The 17847-nt window shown below is 40.9% G+C and overlaps 1 protein-coding gene and 1 long non-coding RNA gene across 7 annotated transcripts in view; one reads left to right on the top strand and one right to left on the bottom strand.

Annotated features, from left to right (window-relative positions):
* Nucleotides 1-17847, top strand: part of BICC1 (BicC family RNA binding protein 1) — a 349763-nt gene that overhangs the window by 322348 nt on the left and 9568 nt on the right. For all 5 annotated transcript variants that reach the window (XM_044942092.2, XM_044942093.2, XM_006050730.4 and 2 more), the window contains 2 exons: nucleotides 8876-9032; nucleotides 16441-16601. In XM_044942092.2, coding sequence (XP_044798027.2) covers nucleotides 8876-9032; nucleotides 16441-16601 — 318 coding nt within the window. The remainder of the gene's footprint in view (nucleotides 1-8875; nucleotides 9033-16440; nucleotides 16602-17847) is intronic.
* Nucleotides 1-17847, bottom strand: part of LOC102399193 — a 524597-nt gene that overhangs the window by 9794 nt on the left and 496956 nt on the right. The gene's annotated exons all lie outside the window — the stretch shown is intronic.

Here is a 17847-nt window from a genome sequence, read left to right on the forward strand (position 1 = left end):
TTTCTCATTGCAGTTATTCTGAGCATGCTGTGGGAGAAGGCACCCAGTGCTTAGTGTGGTGTGCAGGAAGTCTCGGTAATATTTAGCAACTCCTGTTATTTCCACCAAAGAACTTTACCCCGAGGAAAACGAAGAGCCTGATGAAAGATGTGATTCATATACATATATGAATGCTTATTACTGGAAGTATTTCTGTACATTCAAACTAGATATGCTTTTTATATCTAAAGGAATACTTTAAAGTGTTACATGAACACATAATGTGCTAGTAGTAATTACCTTAAATCACATTCATTTATTTCTTTGATGTTTTATACGGTACATTTTCATGCACGAGCTTATTTGATCCCTATAAATTCCAAGCAAGGGAAAGGGTCCCAGATCAGTTAAGTGTCTTACTTGAGGTTATGGCATTAGTTGTTAGAAAAAAGGACTTGAATTCATTTTGCAAAATTTCTTTATCCTCGGGCTTTTCCTAATGGTTTAACTCAGAGGGTACATAGCAAGTTAGTTAGTGTTAGTCACTCAGTCATGTCCGACTCTTGCAGCCCCATGGATTGCAGCCCACAAGGCTCCTCTGTCCATGGAATTTCCAGGCAACAATATTGGAGTGGGTTGCCATTTTCTTCTCCAGGGGATCTTCCCGACCCAGGGATTGAACCTGGGTCTCCTGCATTGCAGGCAAATTCTTTACCATACAAGGTGATTTATAAATGCTCTAGAGCCATGTTAAAAGACGTAAGAATCACTTGGTGCACTTAAAAATGCAGATTCTTCCCCAAGCATCTTGCTCATCAGGGAAACAGCCAGCAGGAACCAGTAATTTACATTTTCACCAAAAGCCTAGTCTGATTCTGATGCAGGCACCCTCCTGGAAACACTGCTCTGCAGGGACCTGCTGTAAAGGGGAATGACTCAGACGTGGTGTCAGAACCTGGAGGGCCTCTGCTCTGGGTCTTGTCCAAGGATGAGTAGACCACTCTCTATGGGTTTGACTTTGCAGGTTCCTGACTCAGTGGCTGAATCCCTCCTGTGGCTTTTCTTGCTTTGGTTCTCTCGGGCCAGCCTGTTCCACCTTACTGCCTAATGTCTAACAGCTCATTCACATTGAAAGGTGGGGGAGAGGATGAAACCAGCGAGATCAGTGCCAGGGCATTCACCAGGTAACCTGCTTTTATTCACGGCCCCTTTAAACGTGGTGATAAGAAAGAGAATCAGGCTTTCTTAGGGAATGGTTCTAGATTCTCACGGTGTGGAGGACTTTCATACAGCCCAGAGCCATCAAAAGGAGGTAAAAAGGCCCTTACCTGGCATGATCTGATACTCTGAAGCAGCTGCTCTTTGTGAATGCCTGCCCTCCTCTTTATTCTGCTAAAACTCAGAGGGATTGTTAACTGGGCAATTAATGGGTTAGAACATAGGGACAGGGTGGGAATTGAGAAGGACCTGGGGGAAAGTGGAAAGGGCTTAAATTTTTTTAAAAAAGATTTACCACATCTCCACTTGTAGCACTATTTTAAAATCAGAGGGTGGTTACAGCCAGAATGGCCATCATCAGAAAATCCGCAAACAATAAATGCTGGAGAGAGTGTGGAGAGAAGGGAACACTCTTACACTGTTGATGGGAATATAAAGTGGTATAGCTATGATGGAAGTTTCTTAAAAAATTAAAAATGGAGCTACCTTATGACCCTGCAAGGAGATCAAACCAGTCAATCCTAAAGGAAATCAGTCCTGAATATTCATTGGAAGGACTGTTGCTGAAGCTGAAACTTCAGTACTTTGGCCACCTGATGCAAAGAACTGACTCATTGGAGAAGACCCTGGTGCTGGGAAAGATTGAGGGCAGGCGGAGAAAGGGATGACAGAGGATGAGATGGTTGAATGGCATCACCGACTCGATGGACACGAGTTTGAGCAAGCTCTGGTAGTTGGTGACAGACAGGGAAGCCTGATGTGCTGCAGTCCATGGGGTTGCAAAGAGCCGGACACAACTGAGCAACTGAACTGAACTGATTGATGACTCTGCAATCCCACTCCTGGGCATATATTCAGAGAAAAACATGATCAAAAAGGATATATGTACCCTGTGTTCACTGCAGCTCTGTTTACAGTAGCCAAGACATGGAAGCAACCTAAATGTCCGTTGACAGAGGAATGGATAAAGAAGATGTGGTACAAATATACAAACAATGGAATATTACTCAGCTATATAAAAGAATGAAATAAGGCCATTTGCAGCAACATGAGGGACCTAGAGATTGTTATACTGAGTGAAGTAAGTCAGAGGAGAAATATCATATGATATCCTTTACATGTGGAATCTAAAAAGAAATGATACAAATGAACTTATAAAACAGCAACAGACTCACAGACTATGAGAATGAGCTTTATCGTTGCTGGGGGATGGATGGGGGAAGGCATAGTTAGAGAGTTTGGGGTTGACATGTACACACTGCTATATTTAAAATGGATAACCAACAAGGTCTGTATAGCACATGGAGCTCTGCTCAATGTTATGTGACAGCTTGGGTGGGAGGGGAGTTTGGGGGTCAATGGATACATGAAGATGTATGGCTAAGTCCCTTCGCTGTTCACCTAAAACTATCACAACATTGTTAATTGGCTATACACCAATACAAAATAAAAAGTTAAAAAAAATTAGGGGGTAGTTAGAAACACTCTTTTTCCTTATTCTTTTCCAAAGAAAACCAAAACCAAATGGACAAGTAGAATGCTCTAGGGAAGCACGTTTAGCCAATGGGTCCTGACCGGTGTGGGTTACCCAGTGTGCAGGGGATCAAGGCACATGTTTTCCTGCTCTAGGAAGCTTGCTTTAGGCAAGAAACTGATGCTTTGAACACCCTGTTCACATTACTGAGAAACTAGACTTGAGCGACTGTTTCCAGTTTTAAGGCATTTTTGAGAAATTAGACTTTTCCAAAGAACTCGTTTAGATAAGAAGCAAGTAGCTTGAGGCTTATTTTTGTTTTCTTCAAGACTCAGAAGTATGACCCTATCCACTTAATGATATACTGGGACAGCAAAGGTCAAAAAAAAGGTTGCTTTGACCTGCAGTTTTTCTGACATATCAACAGAACTAAAAAGTTTTGGATTTTCCTTTTCTTTTTGCCACTTATCTCTTAAAGGCATTAGAAATGGTTGGTTGCATATTCTCTGGAGCAGGTAAAACCTGCATCGGAAGTTAAAAGAAGGTTTTAAATTTACCCCTAAGAGTAATGAGGTTGTCTGACTATTTTAAGTCTTAAAAATCTAAATAATCTTGTGATATTTACCAGTTTGTTTTCTTCTAACATATCACAACAAACTGTTAAATATCACAAGATTATTTTTTATTTAATGTTTTTAGAAAACATCATGTTTAGCCAGCTTAGATCTTAGATCTTAGATGAGTGACTTTTTTATACTCAAAAAGAGTTTAGATACAGAAGTTTTAAAATATATAGAAATACTGCATAATGGTCTCTTTCCTGGTAATTTAACCAGTTTTGAGCATGTTCTTATTTTTCTTGCTGCATGGAATTTATCTGGTTGAATTATGTTAATGATGGTTTTAACTGAAAACCCCATTTTTTTGGTGTGAGGAGCCTTCCTTTCCTTAGGCCCCTTCCCGAAAGTCAGCAAAGGGGATCCCATAGATGTAGGAAAAGGTAACTGTGAGATCTAGTAATTCTGCAAATATTTATCAATAAGCATTTCCTGTGTTTTAGATGCAGTTCTGGGCATTAGGTACAATGCTTGAATACAGATTCTTGCTTTCACGGATAGAGCTTTCTTTTGTTGGGTAGAGAGAAATATATAAAAAGTTAACCAGAAGGCATTAAGTAAAAGTTCTTGATAGATATGAAACAGAGGCTATTTTATATTGGGTAGTTTTAGCTGGCTTTAATGAGCAAATGACATTTAAGCTAAGACCTACATGGCAAGAAAGAGCCAACCTTGTGAATATCTAGGGAAATAGTACTAGGTCAGGGAAACAGCTGGCATCATTGGAGTCAGAGCAAACTGGTAAGTTCATGGAGCAGAAGGTGGATAGGGTGGTGGAGCACTGAAGATAAGGTTGGAGAGACAGAGACTTGATTATGGAGCATTTCAGCCCATGGTAAAGTACTGGCAAGGGATTATTATAGGACTGTGTGCTGAGAGAGGCATGGTTTTGTTCTATATTTTTGTCACAGAAATAAATAATTTCCCTTCAAAATATTAAAACAACAACAACAACAACAAAAAACACAACTTACAACCTAGTTGCTTCATGGAAAATGGATTATTGGGGTGGGAGGCAAGAAAGAATCAACATGTCCATTAAAGAGGCTATTAATGACAGTGGTGGAGATTGGTAAAGTAGGTGGATTTGGGTACGTTTCGACACGACATTGGTGAACTGAGAAATTGGATGTAGTGAGAGGACGGACGAGTGTGGCTCTTAGAAGTCTGGCTTGAGCAACTGGGTGAATGGTCATCACTTACTGAGATGTAGGGATTCTGGGAGAGGAGTGGATTTGAATGTAGCTGGTGGGGATGGTCATGAACAATATGGTTTCAAACACTCTTAATTAAAATGTCTGTGAGACAATAAAATGGAGGTGTCAGATTGGCAACTCCGTGATGCTAAAATTTCAGTAGAGAATTCAAACCCAGAGGTAACAATTTAAGTCATGGCTTGTTGCGGTTCTTTAATGGACCAGAACCTGGTGGTCTGGAGTCGACGATAAGAAAGTAAAGGAGAGAAAGAGGCTGATACTCCTTGGTTTACTCAGAAAGCCAGTAAAGCCCCTGGCACGGGGCTTGCTCTGTTCACAGAGGCTTCAGGCGCCTTCTCGATGGGGTGAAGGCGCAAAGCGCCTTCTTGAGAGGGTCTTAGAAGCCCGGGCAGAAAAGTGAATTCAGAGGGCCTCTGTGCTCCAAAGAAATAACCTGAGAGAGAGAAAGAAAGAGAAAGAAAGACACGGGGACCAGAGCTCTGATGGAGCAAAGGTTTTTTAATCAACATGGTGTGGGCATATATACTATAGTTATTCTCAGCAAAGATAAAGATTAAAATTCCAGACTTAAAAAACATAGGCGACCCATATTAAAGAGAGAGAGAGAGTTGTAAATAATCACTTTTACCCTATGGTTCACAGGAAGGAAGAGGGTACTTATCACCGTATAGAAAAACTAACGAAGGAAATACCTGGATCCCTCAGCCCCGGGGGAGGCTTGCCTCTCCTCTTAATTCCTGAATATTCAGGAATTAATAAGGAACAGAGGATTCCTGACAGATCCAAAACAGCACACAGGAAGCCTCCTGTTAAATGCTTCCCGACAATGGCTGTTGTTAAGCTTTGAGAAACGTTGTGATTACTGATTACTTAAGGAGAAAGTGTAGAGAGAGATGATGAGGAATGTGAAGACCAAACCTGACATTTGGAATAGAAAAGAGAGGAAGCTCCTACAGTCAGGATGCATAGGGCAGATGGGAAGTCTTGAGAGTGGTGTCTGAGTGGTATCATCACGCCCTGAAGAAAGAAGTGTTGCGGCCGGGCACTGTCAGCTGTGGGTGTGCTGCTGTGGGACTGAATTGAGTTCAGTGACCTGAATAGTAAAGGATTCTCTTGGAATTACCCAGTAAACATAAAACTTGGATTATCAGAAAACGTTGACCTTAATACTATAGACATATAGTACAGAGTATGGTACCTGTAATATAGTGATTAAATAAATGAATAAAGAATGAATAAATACAGGTTAGGTGTAAACTTTGAGATCTTTTAAATTACTATTTTTATTTTGATTCGGGACAGTTCATTTTGATTTCCAGGCACTTGTCATTTTCTGGACAGATCATGTACTTATTTGGGTGAGATAACACAGGACAATGCCAGATTCCTCTCCACCCTTCCATTCTGTGAGCCCGATTCCTCTCAAAGCACTGGGTGTGGCTGCACCACTTCCCTGCTCGTCCTAGTGAGATACTAGGCAGAGAATCTGTACTGTGCCAGATGGAGGACTTGCCTTGTGGTTCCCCAGAACAGGAATCTTAGCACCTACTCCTCCAAATCTTATAGGAGTGACTCTTTTTACTGGGGCCTCTCAGAACTCCACAAGATGTCCATTTCATTATAGGGGACTGGAGTACAAAAGTAGGAAGTCAAGAGATACCTGAAGTAACAGGAAAATTTGGCCTTGGGGTACAAAATGAAGCAGGTCAAAGGCTAACAGAGTTTTGCCAAGAGAATGCAATGGTCATAGAAAACACCCTCTTCCAACACCAGAGAAGACTCTACATGTGGAGATCACCATATGGTCAATACCAAAGTCAGATTGATTATATTCTTTGCAGCCAAAGATGGAGAGGCTCTATACAGTCAGCAAAATCAAGACTGAGAGCTGAATGTGGCTCAGATCATGAACTCCTTATTGCCAAATTCAGATTTAAGTTGAAGAAAGTAGGGAAAACCATTAGCCTATTCAGGTATAACCTAAATCAAATCCCTTACAATTATACAGTGGAAGTGACAAATAGATTCAAGGGATTAGATCTGATCGAGTGCCTGATGAACTATGGACAGAGGTTTGTGACATTGTACAGGAGGCAGTGATCAAGAAAAATAAATGTAAAAGGCAAAATGGTTGTCTGAGGAGGCCTTACAAATAGCTGAGAAAAGAAGAGAAGCAAAAAGCAAAGGAGAAAAGGAAAGATATACTCACCTGAATGCAGAGTTCCAAAGAATAGCAAGGAGAGATAAGAAAGCCTTCCTCAGTGATCAATGCAGAGAAATAGAGGAAAACAATAGAATGGGAAAGACTAGAGATCTCTTCAAGAAAATCAGAGATACCAAGGGAACACTTCATGCAGAGATGGGCACAATAAAGGCCAGAAATGGTATGGATCTCACAGAAGCAGAAAATACTAAGAGGTGGCAAGAAGACACATAGAGCTGTACAAAAAAGATCTTCATGACCCAGATAATGACGATGGTTTGAAAACCCACCTAGAGCCAGACAAAGGCAAGTGGGCCTTAGGAAGCAAAACTATGAACAAAGCTAGTGGAGGTGATGGAATTCCAGTTGAGCTATTTCAAATCCTAAAAGATGATGCTGTAAAATTGCTGTACTCAATATGCCAGCAAACTTGGAAAACTCAGCAGTGGCCACAGGACTGGAAAAGGTCAGTTTTCATTCCAATCCCAAAGAAAGGCAATGCCAAAGAATGCTCAAACTACTGCACAATTGCACTCATCTCACATGCTAGTAAAGTAATGCTCAGAATTCTCCAAGCCAGGCTTCAATAGTATGTGAACCATGAACTTCCAGTTGTTCAAGCTGGATTTAGGGAAGAGGGGAAGCAGAGATCAAATTGCCAACATCCATTGGATCATCGAAAAAGCAAGAGAGTTCCAGAAAAACATCTACTTCTGCTTTATTGATTACGCCAAAGCCTTTGCTTGTGTGGATCACAACAAACTGGAAAATTCTTCAAGAGATGGGAATACCAGACCCCACCTGACCTGCCTCCTTAGAAATCTATATGCAAGTCAAGAAGCAACAGTTAGATCTGGACATGGGACAACAGATTGGTTCCAAATAGGGAAAGGAGTACGTCAAGGCTGTATACTGTCACCCTGCTTATTTAACTTCTAGGCAGAGTACATCATGCAAAATGCCAGGCTGGATGAAGTACAAGCTGGAGTCAAGATTTCTGGGAGAAATATTAGTAACCTCAGATATACAGATGACACCACCCTTATGGCAGAAAGGGAAGAAGATCTAAAGAGCCTCTTGATGAAAGTGAAAGAGAAGAATGAAAAAGTTGGCTTAAAATGCAACATTCAGAAAACTAAGATCATGGCATCCGATCCCATCACTTCATGGCAAATAGATGCGGCAACAATGGAAATAGTGAACGACTTTATTTTTTTGGGCTCCAAAATCACTGCTGATGGTGAATGCAGCCATGAAATTAAAAGACGCTTGCTCCTTGTAAGAAAAGCCTATGACAAACCTAGACAGCATATTAAAAAGGAGAGGTAATTAGTTTGTCGACAAAGGTCCATCTAGTCAAAGCTATGGTTTTTCCTGTAGTCATGTATGGATGTGAGAGTTGGACCATAAAGAAAGCTGAGCACCAAAGAATTGATGCCTTTGAACTGTGGTGTTGGAGAAGACTCTTGAGAATCCCTTGGACTGCAAGGAGATCAAACCACTCAATCCTAAAGGAAATCAGCCCTGAATGTCATTGGAAGGACTGATGCTGAAGCTGAAACTCCAGTACTTTGGCCACCTGATGCAAAGAACTGACTCATTTGAAAAGACCTTGATGCTGGGAAAGATTGAAGGCAGGAGGAGAAGGGGACGACAGAGGATGAGCGGTTGGATGGCATCACTGACTTGATAGACATGAGTTTGAGCAAGCTTCAGGTGTCGGTGATGGACAGGGAAGCCTGGTGTGCTACAGTCCATGGGGTCGCAAAGAGTCGGATGTGACTGAGTGACTGAAATGAACTCAGAACTCCTCTGCTCACCCTCTTATCAACACCTTCATAATGAAGGAAGAACACTTCACCATGTGTATATGACCAAATGTCCTTGCTATTCTTGCCTGGAAAATCTCATGAACATAGGAGCCTGGTAGGCTACAGTCCATGGGATCGCGGAACGTAGGACGTGACTGAGTGACTAACACTTTTGTTAGCTGGAAGAAAAGACTATAAACAGGTCCCACACCCTGTTCTTGAGAATATGCATTTCTGGGTAACTGCCATGGCCAGCAACTGACATAGATGATAGGAGTCTAATGTGGGTTCTTTCTTCCTCCCACTCTGGGAAACTCACCTTATTAAGCATTTTCCCTGTGTGGCTTTGTTTACAGGGTTCATCAATGTCCCTCTCGAGGTCCAACAGTCGTGAGCACCTGGGAAGTGGAAGCGAATCTGACAACTGGAGAGACCGAAATGGAATAGGTCCTGCAAGTCATAGTGAATTTGCAGCTTCCATTGGCAGCCCCAAGCGTAAACAGAACAAATCAAGTAAGCTTTGACTTTTCGTCATGGTTTTAGATGTAATCTGCTTTTAATTTACTTGGTTTAGTGTGATGTTCAAGTATAAACTCTGGACTTCATGCCTTTAAGAGTTTTGCATTACTCACATGTCACCTCCTCTGAGCAGCCTTCCCTGTTTTTCCCAGGGAAGCAGGCCGTTGGTTCTCCGCTTTCACTGCATCGCGTATACCTTGCACTCTCGCATTTGTCTTAGTGAAGTGCAGTTATTTGCATAACTGTCTCTTTGTGTAGAACTTGAGATCCACAAGCCAGGGACTCTATTCATTCAGTAAACTTTATTGCCCATGCACCAAACATTCTTTAAGGCTGTGCCTTCTTTCTTTAAGTTGAAATATAGTTAGCATATAATATTATGTTTCAGGTATACAATGTAAGTGAGTTTACATTTGCAGGCATTATGAAATCATCACCATGATAAGTCTAGTAACTCCCATACAGTTATTACAATATTACTGACCATACTCCTTATGCTGGATGTTATATTCCTGTTGCTTTTTTATTTTATAACTGGAGGTTTGTACCTCTTAATCCCCTTCATCTGTCTCACCTCCCCAACTCCCTCTGGCAACCACTCATTTGTTCTCTGTGTCTTTGAGTCTGTTTTCACTTTGTTTTGTTTTTTTTTTTAGCTTCCACATATAAGTGAGATTATACAGTACTTGTCTTTCTGTTTTTGACTTACTTCACTTAGCAGTATACCTTCTGGATCCGTCCATGTCGTTGCCCATGGCAGGACTTTGTTTTATGACTAATACATTATTGTATATATGCCTTTTATCCATTCATCTGTTGATGGACACTTAGGTTGCTTTTGTATCTTGACTATTGTAAATAATGCTGTAGTCAACATAGGGGTGCACGTATCCTTTTGAGTGAGTGTTTTTGTTTTCTTTGGGCAAATACCCAGAAGTGACATTGCTGGGTATGGCAGTTCTAGTTTTGATTTTTTAAGGAACCTCCATATTGTTTTCCATAGTGTCTGCACGAGTTTACAATCCCAGTTACAGGAGGCTACGCCTTATTTCTTAATTTGTTATTTCTTCCCAAACGTCTAACAGTGTCTGACACTGGGAGGTGCTTGGTAAATGTAGAATGAATATACAAATGAGTTATGCACACGTAAACATCAAGATGATGAGGAAAGGGCAGGAATGTAAAGGAATCGAGCAGCATGTGATCAAATTAATTCTGTCTTAGACAACAGCAGAAAGTCTGCCCAGTGACCTGTAGCTACCAAAGGTGAAGAGAAGATTTTTCACGTTGACAAGATGTAAGCTACATGAAAAGTTTGAAGCATAGGCTTTGAACAGATATGATTAAGGCTCAGCATGAGTCACGTGGTTGTGTCTGTAACAGCACCCACATGTCTGTATAAATAGGTCAGCAGACAAGAACTGATGGAGTGATCACAAGATATGCCCCTAATGTCTTTTTTCAGGATTTCGAGTCCTGAAACACGTATCTTAGACTGTTTGAAGAATACTTGGAGAAAGGTGATCTGAACGAGCATAGTAAACAGTAACAGCTACTTGTTACCACCAATCAAGTGGGCCATGTTGTCAGAGCCTCAGATTTGGAAAAACAGGCCATGGTGTCAGCCAGCTCCAGGTTAGAAAGCAGGGTCTGTCCTTTTCTTACCACGTGTACTGTCAGTAGCGTCTGAAGTCTTCCTGTTCGTCCTGGGCTAGGTCACCCACCACTGACAGGAGGATGGAGCTGAGAGGCAGGCTGGTGCCGGAGGTATAGCCAGGGTAGAAATTATCTCCGTTTTTTCTTCCAGCATAAATTAGCTCTGTGCCTCTCTTCTGTCCTTATCCCCTTTCCTTTCACTTAACACTAGATAATTAAAATTGGCTCTGCAAGTTAGCTGCATTGAAATTAAGAATTAGGGTTAAGATAGGGGATTCATTAATTTAAAAAGATTGATTAAAGAAGCACTGTTCTTTGGCCTTTGTCAGATGTTTTAAGAGCCTGGGGTAACTATTGTAAGTAGTTAAGATAAAACCAAAATTTTTTTTCAAAAGCTGTGTACCATAATAAATATTTATCACTAAGAGTATTTTAAAATATTTTTAAACTTTTACTGATGTATTGCTTAACTCAGCATCTGTAAAGTATTATCATTTAAACACAAACAACAAAGCATGTCATCAGTGTAAGAAAGGATGTAAATGTCTTTTTGTTGTTCAGTCCCTAGGTTGTGTCCAACTCTCTGCAACCCCATGGCCTCCTGCACGCCAGGCTCCTCTGCCCTCCACTATCTCCCAGAGTTTGCTCAGATTCATGTCCATTGAGTCAGTGATGCCTTCTAACCATCTTACCCTCTGCCGCCCCCTTCTCCTTTTGCCTTCAGTCTTTCCCAGCATCAGGGTCTTTTCCAGTAACTTGGTTCTTTGTATCAGGTGGCCAAAGTATTGACACTTCAGCTTCAGCATCAGTCCTTCCAATGACTATTCAGGGTTGATTTCCTTTAGGATTTGACTGGCTTGATCTCCTTGCTGTCCAAGGGACACTCAAGTCTTCTCTAGCACCACCATTTGAAAGCATTAATTCTTGGGCATTCAGCATTCTTTATGGTCCATTTGTACATGACTGCTGGAAAAACCAAGCTTGGCCTGTATGGACCTTTGTTGGCAAGATGATGTCTCTGCTTTTTAATGTGCTGCCTAGGTTTATCATAGCTTTCCTTCCAAAGAGCAAGCGTCTTTTAATTTTATAGCTGCCAGTCACTGTCTGAAGTTATTTTGAAGCCCAAGAAAATAAAATCTGTCACTACTTCCATTTTTTTCTCATTTATTTGCCATGAAGTGATGGGACTGGATGCCATGATCTTAGCTTTTTTAATGTTAAGTTTCAAGCTAGCATTTTCACTCTCCTCTTTCACTCTCATCAAGAGATTCCTTAGTTCCCCTTCACTTTCTGCTATTGGGGTGGTTTTATTATCTGCATATCTGAGGTTGTTGATATTTCTCCCAGCAATCTTGATTCCAGGTTGTGAGTCATCCAGCCTGGCATGATGCACTTTAAATAGAAGTTAAATAAGCAGAGTGACAGCAGACAGCTTTGTCATACTCCTTTCTCAGTTTTGAATCAGTCAGTTCCATTGTTGTTTCTTGACCTACATACAGCTTTCTCAGGAAACAGGTAAGGTGGTCTAGTATTCCTGTCTCTCTAAGAATTTTCCAGTTTGTTATGATCCACACAGGTTAATGGATTTAGTGCAGTCAATGAAGCAGAAGTACTTGTTTTTCTGGAACTCCCTTGCTTTCTCTGTGATCCAGTGAATGTTGGCATTTGATCTCTGGCTCCTGTGCCTTTTCTAAATCCAGCTTGCACATCTGCAAGTTTTTAGTTCATATACTCCTGATGCCTAGCTTGAACGGTTTTGAGCGTTACCTTGCCTGCATGCAAAATGAGCAAGACTCTTGAGAGTCCCTTGGACTGCAAGGAAATCCAACCAGTCCATTCTGAAGGAGATCAGCCCTGGGATTTCTTTGGAGGGAATGATGCTGAAGCTGAAACTCCAGTACTTTGGCCATCTCATGTGAAGAGTTGACTCATTGGAAAAGACTCTGATGCTGGGAGGGGTTGGGGCCAGGAGGAGAAGGGGACGGCAGAGGATGAGATGGCTGGATGGCCTCACTGACTCGATGGACATGAGTCTGAGTGAACTCCAGGAGTTGGTGATGGACAGGGAGGCCTGGCGTGCTGCGATTCATGGGGTCTCGAAGAGTCGGACACAACTGAGCGACTGAACTGAACTGAACTGAACTGTGCAGTAGTTGGAGCATTCTTTGGCATTGACCTTATGTGGGATTGGAATGAAAACTGACCTTTTCCAGTCCTGTGGCCACTGCTGAGTTTTCCAGTTTGCTGACATAATGAGTGCAGCACGTTCACAGCATCATCTGGTTTAGGATTTTACATAGCTCAGTTAGAATTCTGTCTTAGTTTTGTTTGAGTAATGCTTCCTATGGCCCACTTGATTTCACACTCTAGGATGTCTGGCTCTAGGTGAGTGACCACACCATAGTGGTTATCCCACTTTTTTGTATAGTTATCCCACCTTTTCTTTATAGTTCTTTTGTGCTTTCTTGCCACCTCTTCTTAATTTCTTCTGCTTCTATCAGGTCCTCATCATTTCTGTCTTTTATCATGCCCATCCATGCATGAAATATTCCTGTGATGTCTCCAATTTTTTTGAAGAGATCTCTAGACTTTCCCACTCTTATTTTTCCCTCTACCTCTTTGCATTGTTCCTTTAAGAAGGCCTTCTTGTCTCTCCTTGCTATTCTCTGAAACTGTGCATTCAATTGGGTATATTTTTCCCTTTATCCTTTGCCCTTTGCTTCTCTTCTTTGCTCAGCTATTTTTAAAGCCTACTCAGACAACCACCTTGCCTTTTTCCTTTTTTTTCCTTTGGGATGATTTTGGTCACTGCCTCCTATACGATGTTATGAACCTCCATCCATAGTTCTTTAGGTGCTCAGTCTACCAGATATAATCCCTTGAATCTGCTTGTAACCTCCACTGTATAATCATAAGGGATTTGATTTAGGTCATACCTGAATGTCTTAGTCATTTTCCCTACTTTCTTCAGTTGAAGCCTGAATTTTGCAATAAGGAGCTCATGATCTGAGCCACAGTCAGATCCAAGTCTTGTTTATGCTGACTGTATAGAGCTTCTCCATATTTGCCTGCAAAGAACATAGTCAGTCTGATTTCAGTGTTGACCATCTGGTGATGTCCATGTGTAGAGTTGTCTCTTGGGTTGTTGGAAATTGGTGTTTGCTATGACTAGTGCGTTCTCTTAACAGAACTGTTAGCCCTTGCCCTGCTTCATTTTGTATACCAAGGCCAAACTTGCTGTTGTTCCGGGTATCTCTTGCATTCTAGTCCCCTGTGATGAAAAGGACATTTATTTTTGCTGTTATTTCTGGAAGATCTTGTAGATCTTTGTAGAACTGGTCAACTTCAGCTTCTTCGGCATCTGTGGTTGGGCATAGGCTTGGATTACTGTGATGTTGAATAGTTTGCCTTGGAAACAAACTGAGCTCATTCTGTCATTTTTGAGATTGCACCCAAGTACTGTGTTTCCAGCTCTTCTGTTGACTATGACAGCCACTCCCTTTCTTCTAAGGGTTCTTGCCCAGAGTAGGAGATATAATGTTCATCTGAATTAAATTTACCCATTCCCATCCATTTTAGTTCCCTGCTTTCTAAGATGTCATTTTTGTACTAAGTCTTTAAAATATGGTGTGTTATTTCACATTTACAGAAACATTTTAAGTTTCCATTAGCAGATTTCAGGTGCTCAGTCGCCACAAGTTGCCAGTGACCACTGTACTGATGAAGAAAGCTTTAGGTAATCTTCTCGACCCCCTTTTCAAAGTCATGGATATATAGGTTTTCTCTGGGAATCCCTGTTATACCAACTGTTCCACTGTAATTCTCGTTTTTAAAAATTTTTTTTGGGGTACAGTTGCTTTACAATGTTGTGTTAGTTTCAGCTGCAGAGCACAGTGAATCAGTGATGCGTATACACATATTTCCTCTTTTGGGGAATTTCCTCCCATTTTAGGTTGCCACAGACCACTGAGTAGAGTTTGCTGAGCTGTATAGTGGACTCTCATTAATTATCTGTTTTATACACAGTATCAGTAGTGTATGTATGTCAGTCCCAATCTCCCAGTTCATCCCATCACCCTCCACTCCTTCCTCAGTGTCCATACATGTGTTCTCTACATCTGTGTCTCTATTTCTGTTTTGCAAAAAAAGATCATCTGTACCATTGTTTTAGATTCCACATATATGCATTAATATATATGATATTTGTTCTTCTGACTTACTTCACTCAAAATGATAGTCTCTAGGTCCATCAGTATCTCTATATATGATCCAATTTTGTTCCTTTTTGTGGCTGAGTAATATTCCATTGTATATATGTACCACATTTTGTTTATCCATTCCTCTGTTGATGGACATTGAGGTTCTTTTTTCCCCTTAAAGAGAGTAAATTTATCACTGGGACTGCAAGCTGTATGGCCGGCCAGCCTGCTTCTGTCCTGCCAAGTCCAGGGCTCACTCCAGTGCAGTCATCATACTCTGCTTGGTATCAGCTTTGAACCACTACCTCACTGGCCATTACTCCTCAGTCTTCTTAGTGATTCTGGGGTCTTACCTTCAATCGGTGGAGTGTTCCAGGGCTCAGGGCCTCTTCACTCTGGTCCTAGATCCTTTCCCCTACATATTCTTCCCCAAAGAGATAAAACATCTGTTTTTAAAAGAAAGAGAAACCTTACGAAGAAATTCCTTCCACTTGAGACCTATCTAGGACTTCTGAGCCAGGAGATGAAAACAACCAGAGAAAATGATGAGTGGCCAAACGGAACATTCTTAGATTTGGTGAATGCATTGATCCTAGAGGAGATTAGATGGATCTTATTAGCTCGGTGAGTGTCCTCTGCCCTCATCTCTCTGGGAATCCTTCCCAAAGCGGCATCTTTGGTAGAATTCCCAAAGGGAGGAGAGTTAATTGTTGATTAGAGGGGTAGGAATGGCTGCACAGCTCTGCTAGATTCTCCAAAGCTGCTTTTGCACGGTGTGTGGGTATCTGGTCAAGTACTTGGTATGGCTCACTAGTCTGTCACCCAACTGTGCATGCCATTGGGTCTGAGAACCACAGACAATATGGAGAAATCTTTACCCACCAGATCAGAAGGAGAATCCAGGCAAAGCTTGACATGGCTGTCTTAGAATTTCCCCTAAGAGATGGATATGTTTCTGTTGTAAGTTAAACGCAGGAACTCCAGCATCATTCTTTTCATTTCACATGTTCCTCTTCATTTTGGAGCACTCTATTTCAGGAACTCACTGCCCAGTTATGTCGGAGGGAAATGGGATTTATATGTGGTAATATCACAGAATTTCTTTGACCACAGGAAAGCACAAGTGTGGATACAGAGGCCCAGCCTGCATGCAAGAGGAGCCTGTAACTTTCCTTACCTTTATTGTGTCCTAGGGATCTTCCTTCCAATTCCTCATTTAATTCACATCAAATCAATTATAAAGAGCAAATGTTTCTGAATGCTGAGGGAGAATATGATTAATGATTATTAACTACAGAGACATTGTTGCTGAATTGCTGTCTCCCAAGTGTACCGTTTTAAATGGCAAGAGCCTCCCTGAAAGCAATAACCAGGATTTCCTTAATGAAAAGCCAATGTTTCAGTAAAGGATTTGCTGTGTTTCTGTAGCAACTGCTCTATTCAGCCCAAAACAATGAATCTGAAATATTTGAGTGATTAAAACTTTTAATTAAACCGGGTTCTCTCTGGGCATTTCCACTTCACGCCTGTCTCTGCTCTGCCTTCAGCGGAACACTATCTCAGCAGCAGCAATTACATGGACTGCATTTCCTCGCTGACAGGAAGCAACGGCTGCAACCTGAGCAGCTCTTTCAAAGGCTCTGACCTCCCTGAGCTCTTCAGCAAACTGGGCCTGGGCAAATACACAGACGTCTTCCAGCAACAAGAGGTCAGTCAGTATTTATTTTCCCAGGTGTCTTTGTCTTGGTTGTATGTATGATGACTTCTAGAAGGAAATCCCTCATTGACCTATGACTGTGCTTTCACTGACCATTTATTCAAGTCTCATAGCTTGTTTTTGCCAAGAAAATTGTCATTTCTAGTTTATTTAGTGCAACTGGTAAACACAGGATAGCAGAAATATAGGAAATTGTGCTCGCAAAAACACACATAGCCATCCTTCACCAGTTTTAGCTAAAAGACCTAATGAGTGTTGTGATTCACATTAACTTTTGATTCATACTTTCCTGAAGGTTGGCAGCAACTCTGTATTTAAGAAGATTTTATTCTTTCATCGTTATCTTTATTTGTGGCACTTAAAAGTTAACAGCATCTGAAATAAATAACCATAGTTATTTTTGACGCCATCCTAATTATACTACTGAAGATTGTTCTCATAGAATATAATGTGCTTTTTATAGATGTTAACTTATTAATCTACTGTTTGGGTTTTGTCTGAACTGAGACAGAACTAAGATGTCTTCTGAAACATCCCTACCATGGATTTTGGTCAAACTGATCAGCCATGGCCATGATGCACTGGCATAAGGAGAAGACCCCCTAAGCATGGTTCTTTCTAATCATGTTGTCATGTTATCAAGGCACCAGAAACTATTCAGAGAATAGTTCTCTAGATGTATCTATTTTCTAAATCCTGACATCATCCAAGTTTCATGCTAGTTGGCTTTACTTCATTGGAAGAGTGCATGCCAGTAATTCCCTGACATGCATTAGTCAAAGAATCTATGATTTTTATTAGGCACTTTTTGGCATAAATTTAATGTATTGTCCATAATTTAAGTTTAATTGCTGAACTTTTTTGTTCTTTTCACACTCCCCAAATGTTGTCATGTGTATTTTGGACTTTAGGACAACTATTTTGTTTCCTTTTTTCTAAATCTAGATTAGTATTCATGTAGCCAAAGATTTTCTAAGTTGAATAACACGTTCATCATCTGTGCACTAAAGAACTGCACTTATTTACTTAGTCTTGCTGGTTGGATGCAGGTGGCTAATTGAGAAGTTCATAGCTGAGGAGTTTTAACTTATTCATGCACATCAGGTTTTAGAAATAAGTAACTAGATGGTATTTGGTGATATCCTGGGTTTGTTTTTAATCTGTATTTCCTATTTGAAGATGCACAGAAATTAATTTAATATGGGTGCTTGTTATCTAGTTACTTCAAAAAGGAAGA

Source organism: Bubalus bubalis, chromosome 4 (assembly GCF_019923935.1).
Source record: "Bubalus bubalis isolate 160015118507 breed Murrah chromosome 4, NDDB_SH_1, whole genome shotgun sequence".
Taxonomy (NCBI): Eukaryota; Metazoa; Chordata; class Mammalia; order Artiodactyla; family Bovidae; genus Bubalus; species Bubalus bubalis.